This window comes from Penaeus japonicus, unplaced genomic scaffold (genome assembly GCF_977035675.1).
Source record: "Penaeus japonicus unplaced genomic scaffold, GWHDUDI00000001_assembly GWHDUDI00000030, whole genome shotgun sequence".
In the NCBI taxonomy this organism is placed as follows: Eukaryota; Metazoa; Arthropoda; class Malacostraca; order Decapoda; family Penaeidae; genus Penaeus; species Penaeus japonicus.
This window is the reverse complement of record NW_028234432.1, coordinates 31,504,835-31,512,334: the sequence shown is the minus strand read 5'-3', so window position 1 is coordinate 31,512,334 and position 7,500 is coordinate 31,504,835. Positions and strand designations below refer to the sequence as shown.

General features: G+C 38.4%; 1 protein-coding gene across 1 annotated transcript in view; it reads right to left on the bottom strand.

Annotated features, from left to right (window-relative positions):
• Nucleotides 1-1,821: 1,821 nt before the first annotated feature.
• The window catches only part of LOC122258977 (tryptase-2), a 15,456-nt gene continuing 9,777 nt past the window's right edge, over nt 1,822-7,500 (bottom strand). The window contains exons 2-6 of the mRNA XM_043025373.2: nt 7,184-7,379; nt 6,576-6,690; nt 5,817-5,985; nt 4,666-4,811; nt 1,822-4,276 (exon numbers count right to left, since the gene is read on the bottom strand). Of these exons, the coding sequence (XP_042881307.2) occupies nt 4,112-4,276; nt 4,666-4,811; nt 5,817-5,985; nt 6,576-6,690; nt 7,184-7,379 (791 nt within the window). The 3' untranslated portion in view covers nt 1,822-4,111. The remainder of the gene's footprint in view (nt 4,277-4,665; nt 4,812-5,816; nt 5,986-6,575; nt 6,691-7,183; nt 7,380-7,500) is intronic.

Genomic DNA, 7,500 nt, shown 5'->3' with positions numbered 1-7,500 from the left:
CGACACCATAGTAGTTAAACACAGAAATATAATTTTGTGTATACATTGTTATCCATAGATGTATCATGCTAACAACTAATATGTGTACATTATTATTATTATTATTATTATTATCATTATTATTATCATAACGATTGTGATCATTATTCCAAGTATTATTATTCAAAAGATTCATTTGATTTTCTCATGTCTTGAAATGACATTTTTAGCAATTTCTGTTACCTTATTGTTATTGTTTTATTATTGACAATTGCCTTGAACGCTCCTTTTGCTGTTTTGTTGCCTTCTTTAGCTGTATTTCTTCTTTTTGTATTATTAATTAAGCATCTCTCATCACAGCACTATGTTATGCTAGAATTTGTAGTGTTTTAAATTCACTATACAACTTAATCAGTATATTTGAGTTTATTGTAGAAATTTAATTTAACTTCTACTTTTCATCAACTTTTGATATAGAATAACAGAAGTTCACTGCCAATCCTATGTTTCTAAGTTACGTAGTACGTTTTCATCAGTATTTGCAACCCACTGCATTGAGTCGTACTATAGAATAGCCAAATTTCACTACCATGTTTATTTTCCTTTAGTGTAGGCTCTATTTCCCACGCACTACCCATTTTCTATTCCATGATTTTTAACCCGTTTTCTTTGACGCTCAGGGTGACTCGGGTAGTCCGCTAACCCTCATGCAGGATGGCCGCCGGCACCTGATTGGCCTGGTCAGCTGGGGCATTGGATGCGCTCGACGTAATCTGCCGGGAGTGTACACTAACTTAGCTTTGTTCTCTAACTGGATCAGGAGAATAATCAGTACTTAGATGAGGTTGTTTTCTATCAGGTAGATTTAGTAGATTATTTCCGTCGTAGATTAATCGCCTATGTTCTTGTTAACTATTATTATTTCTTCGTCTCTATTTTAATCAGTGTTAATTATTTATAATACTGTTTAGCCATCTGTAAGTCGCGATGCGCTTGAGGTGCCAGTCAGGGATTTTTTTAATGGATGTTGACAGCTGATGTATTTTTTCCATTTATATATATATATTTCCCATATCGAGAGTCTTAAACTTTTTACCTGTGATAAAAAGAATCTTTATATGTCAGGAACTGTTATACTAGTGTTGTTTTCTCAACAATTCTTGAAAGAGTAATGCAGCATTTTGATCCCAGTTACGTTTACCATGTGTTTCAAGAATTTTGAATTTTCGAACATCAAAGGAGCTGGATCTCCTCTGTATATGTAAATAATTATTGTATGAGTAAACAAAGATATGAAAGTACAGGTGTTGATGTACATAAAGCTTATTCTATTCAAGTGTTCATGATATTTCTGATATGGTTAACAGCCACAATATTCTGTGTATAGCAATATAATATTAAACTTATTTTTCACATGTGTCCTTCTTTCTTCCCCTTAACGACATATTGTTGATTGTGTTGCAAATGATGATTATTTAGGCTGTCAGACTTTAGCATTTGTATTTCTATTTGTCTGTGTTATCATGCTCAGTGAGGTTCCTTGTATCTTGAAATCGTAAACGTCTATGATTTTAGTTACAAAATGCACACCTTACGCGTTATATCTTGAATTACAAAATCATAAGCCTTCTAAATATTATGCATTAGGCTTTGCAAGTGTTGTGTCGCAGGGTGCATCATATAGTTAAAGAAAGATTGATAAGAGGGCGTTACTCATATACTCTGTTGCTTCAAGAGGATGAGTAAGTCCAGCCCTACAATTGGAATCAAATCGTCACTTTCAAAAAAGATTTACATTAGGGACAATTCCAAGGAAGAGACGGATAAAAACAAAAAATGCGATAAGTGTTTACTATTAAATATATATTTGAACTCTCTACAATAGACGTGCTGGTCACGTCGAGGTTATAACAAAATCACAGTCAATACGGTGTATCACGAGAAAGATAACCACGGCATTTAAAGCAGGATTTTGAGCAGGATCATCACCACGCCAATAGTAAAAGGTGATCCTTGTTACGAATTGTGAAATTGTTGATCCTCACGGGATCGCTATCTCTTTTGAGATTCACCGGAAATGGAAGCTTTTGCTGTCTACATTAAGTTAGAAAATAAATAAATACACAAAACTAGAGTTGTGAGTATCACAGCTTCACTAGATAAAGGCTATGAAATATCCTTGCTCTAAATATGGTACATCAAATTAACCTTATGTGATGGAAATATTGCCAATGTTATAATTGCAAGACAATTTTGAGATAATAGCATTGACAGTGAGGACAACATTACTAATAAAAAAACATAACAAACTTCTAATAACAGTAATAGTAACAAACAGGACAGACTCTCCAGCTGCGGCTATCCTCGACTGACTCAGAACTTCGAAGATTCAACAAGACAAACACACTCATTTGTCGCTGACGGTTTCATCTGCTCAGAAAACTAAATCCATAAATAAATCACTAGCCTAACCATCACCGACAGATGGCACTACATGCACCTGTACCGATGCACTTGGGGAGCAGGAGGTCCTTAGTGTCACGGCCGTCCCGCCCTGGTCAGGCCCTCGATTGAACCTCATGATATAAGAAGAGTAGGCCTTGTGAAAGACGAAATGAATTTATATGTAAATTCGAAGATAAAGATAGGGTAATGGTGACTTAAAAATGGGAGAAGAGGTAAAGGCTAAAGAACTCGCTAATCCAATTTTGACAAATGATATAACAGGGTTTTCATTTAACGTTGCTTATGCACTGACCTTAGAGAAAAAAGTCTTAAGGTAAACGTAATTCTGACGTCGTCATAAATTATGAAATGGAGAGTCCTGTTGGTAAGTGACCCATCATACGAAGAATGGTCTACAGAACCAATGGGTGTGTGATTAACCAAATAAGTGAACTAATGAATTTTATCATAATCAGTGAAATAAGTGTAGACCCAAGACTAAGGACCAAAACAGAAAGAGAAGAAGGATGTTTAGAAATCATCCCGCGAAAGGCATGACAGCGTCTTCAACTCCTGAAGCAATGAATAGCCTTTATGTCCTGCATATGAACATTTCAAATACAGTTACATAGTCGACAGACGCAACGTTCAACGGATCGCATCTGAATATCATATTCTTCCTGAGTGGCAAGTGCATGTGCACAGGCGAAGGCAAGGGCTGAGGTAAATGCCTGAAAGATTTTGTGTTCTAGTTTCTCGTCTGGTGATGTATGTTACGTGTCATAAACAAGTTACTATTGGCGTAGAGTCGTGATTTATATGCACTCATTTAATTTCATGACATCTGCAGTCTGGCAATATACATCTTGATTTCATGATGCCAAAGAGCTGCTTCTAAGAACTGTTTTGACTGTTTTGGTATAAAATGTAAATAAATAAATCCTGTTTTCCAAAGGCTTTTTTTTTTTTTGGAATGTGTAAATCAGTGTAAGCAAAACACGCATACATAGCTAGAAATGTAAGAAGATAGGCAAATATTTAAAGAATACATAGATCCTTATACAATACTACACAAATTTGTCGTATCCACATATTCCAAGACACATATTTTACTCTTTTTCATTATAAATATGTACACATAAATTAGTCGACACTTTTCTTTTTTTTTCACCGGTTTCTTGTCTAACACCACATTCTTTATTCACTTCATTGTCCATAATGTTTATGTTTCACGTGACGATGCGGTAGTTTGTCCCTGCATGTTGCTAATTGATTTTTGTCAATGTGCATTTTACTTTTCTCCAAGTTTTTCGAATCATAGGTCACTTGTTTCTGTTCCACTCTCAATTTTCTGACCTTATTTTCTGTTCCACTGACATTCCGTCTTTCCCTTTTCCAGTATCAGTATAATTAACTATGCAACCTTGGCATCTAATTACTATGGATAATCATCAAGGTCGCTGTAAATCATCTATGGAATGAACGGATGATTAAAAGTTATTTTCATATTCATTACAATTAGCAATTCCTTTTGTATAGAGAACGTTGGACCCACTTTGTGTTCTGTGGCCACACGACAACAGTAATAAAACCAGTGTAAGTGAAGATGATGATGACGATGACAACAATAAATAGAAAAAAAACAACAACATCGATCACAGGTTTTAAGAAGCGGCGGCGCTCATCTCTAGGTCTTCTCGAGATGCTTGTAGATCCAGTCGAGGTACTCTGACACCCTGATGTACACCCCCGGGTAAGAGGGGGCGGCGCACCCCACGCCCCAGGAGGTGATGCCGGCCTGAATCCACGGCCCCCCGCGCTCGCGACACTGCAGGGGCCCTCCGCTGTCGCCCTGAGGAGGAGGAAGAACAGAGCGCTTTGTTATAACGGGGTCGGTGAGCTGGCGAAGGAAAGTATTTACTTTTATCGGACTGAAAAGCGGTTCATGAGACTATAGCAATCTGTACAAGCTTTATTGTCCTTTTCACAATATTGGTGTACGCCCAAAATGTGACTTTTGAATATAGACAGGTCATGGTTTAAGCAGGCCGAAATATAATGCTGATGGTATCGGAATATATGAACATAAAACATAACTGGAATAACTACAGTCAGTATGTAGGGTAAAGCATAACCACATCTAAGGTTTTAACATCTCATGTAAAACGCATGGCATTTCCGAAGCCCTTTTCCTAGAAGTGAGTCCTACAGGCCATGACAGATAAAAAGATATCCACTTACCACACAAGGCCCCATTCCCCCGTCGTCCCAGCCTGCACATATCATGCCGTTACTGACCGGGTTGACCTTCCGGTAGGCTCGCTGACACTTCTTGTTCGTCATGACCGGCACCCGGATGGTCTGCAGGAGATCGGAGTTCGTGCCATCTGGAAGGAAGAAATTGCCATGTATGACTCTCTGTTTTCTCTGTTCGTCTTCGTCTTCATGCAAGTCATTGACTTTTGTGATATGAATTTCGCTTCTGTTTGTCTACGCGTCTTTGTTGTGGTTATTGCCTTATTTCACTGTTTCTTTGTTTCTTTCCAGTAGTACCGAATGGTTTGATATTTTAGCGACGTTTGAGTAATCGTGAATATTTGAACTTCAGTAGTTTTCCTGGTTAATTTTCTTGGTTATTTAGTGTTTACGGAGATCTCTGCTACACTTTGCATGTTACTTACAGTCTCATCATGGCTCACCACCATGATTAAAGTTAGTTCTCTCCAAAAATACACCAACAGAGGAATTCATCGCTTCAAATAATGCCCTTTTCCTTTTTTTTCATGCACCACTTCTCATGGACACTTTAATCGCTTCTAGCAACCTTTGGGAGAGACCCACCTTAATTTCCTTGTCGTTAGAAAGGCATTTATTTTTTGTCAACAAGTTCTTGTATGTAAAAGAATGAATACTATGCTACTATATGAATACTATGAATACTATACGTCGCAGCAATTATTCTACCCGTGAGGATATTTCGTATTTCCCGACTAATTTTGCTTTGATGGCTGCTGTTTCATTTGTTACACTTTGTGTATTCAGATACTTGGAGTGGGTTTATCATATTATTTATTCTTTCATTTTCAGTTTTGAGTTAACTGGCCTTGTAGGTTTCCATCATTTGAGCGGTTAGTTTGATAAGGTCATAAATGGCAACACATTCCTACATACACTCGCAGCTATATTGAGAGAAGTTGCTCTATAATTACTGTATCATTGCTGGGGACAAGTAGCATGGGGATACGTGTATCTTAATAATTCAGTCAAAGCAAGGAGTTAAATATGAAAGACACAAATTCAAATAATCCTTGTCATTCACAAGAAGTTGTTAATCAAAACACTGTGCCTTGATCCCGTCAAACAAACTGAACTGAGGCCACACCAACACTTACGCTCTTTGGTCCTGCCCCAGCCGGTGACTGAGCACTGCAGGTCAATGAAGGACATGTTGCGAGAGGGCAGGCAGATGGTGTTGACGAGGCCGGCGTGTTCCTCCAAGTCAAGGGGCTTCCTCAGCTTCACCAACGCAATGTCGTTGTCCCAGGTTTCCGAGTCGAAGAACTGCGGGTGATAGGAGCTATTTTTCATTTTGCTCTTGGAAAGAATCTTTGCAATTTTTGGCTCTATAGTTATAGTTAGATCGTCTATGGTGTTTATGAAGTAAGGAAATAAGCAAAACCGTGCTCCTGATATTACGTATTGCAAGTGTCACGCTTGTTGAATAATTTCAGACTACACGCGAGGATATTGAAAGATATATCAGCTTATGAATATTTATAGAGAACCCGCGGAGAGGTATTTGGCACTGATAATCAAAGTTACAAGTCTGACTTGCTTATTAATGAAACCATACGTAATCACGGCGTGTGCACGAGCAAATAACTATTCATGAAGTTTCTAATTGTACACGAGCTCGCTCACTCATGTATATTGTATGGTTATGGGCCCCCTATACGACACTAAAGGGAACAGTTCATCACGGATCGACCTCTTCATACCAACCAACCATTCCCTTGTGCCTTTACCTCAATGACACCAAATCATGGAAAAGTCAAACAGACTCAAATCACAATCACGGAATATAGAATATATCAACAACTCTTTAGCACAACAAAAGCGCGATTCAAGTGACACTAATGACACGCCCTTACCTTGTGTGTAATGATTTTCGATACTGGATACAAGCGATGGGTTTCGGCCGAGAGACTGACCTCGCCCACGCGCACGCTCCAGAATGGGGGCGGCAGAGCGAATTTAAATACGGGGCTGGAAAGAGGACACATTATCATTATTATCATTATTATCATTATTATTATTATTATTATCATTATTATTAGTAGTATCATCGTTCTTATTATTGTTTATTATTAGTCTTACTGTTGTTGTCATCATTGTTTATCTATTTCTTTCATTATGATTGTTGTTGTTGTTATCATCATTACTGTTATAATTATTTTCGCTATACTTTTTTATTTTATTTACAATTATTACTTATTATGATAAGAATTATCATAAGCATTAACATTATAATCGTTATTATCATAACCACTTTTAACTTTATTATTACTATTATTATTACTATTGATAATTTTTATCATTACCATCATTACGCGAGTAACAAAAAGACCCGAAAGCACAACTGATGCTTAGCGGACGAGTTCGTGCAGCAGAACACGTCAATCACACGTCAATCGAAATCCCTACGCCCACAAGCACACACGCAAACAGTCGCACAAAAGACACACACGCAAATGCTTACTCTACAATGCAGTGTGCCGCCGTCAGCACCCACGAGGGATGTATGAGAGTCCCTCCGCAGTGCTGGCCGAGGCCCTTGCCGCTGTAGGGGTCCTTCTGTTGGAGGGCGACCTGCCAGGGCCATTCGCCCGCCAACACAGGCCGGCCGCCCACGATCCGCATGTAGTACCGGTGGCTATAGGCGGACTCGCCGCAGTCTGGAAAGAGGATACGCGGTGACACGCTGAGGTACAATTCGCGAACGAGGAGTAATAACGTTTGGTGATGATGGAGAGGATAATGAGAAAAAAAAACAATATCCTCACGAACGAGGAGCAA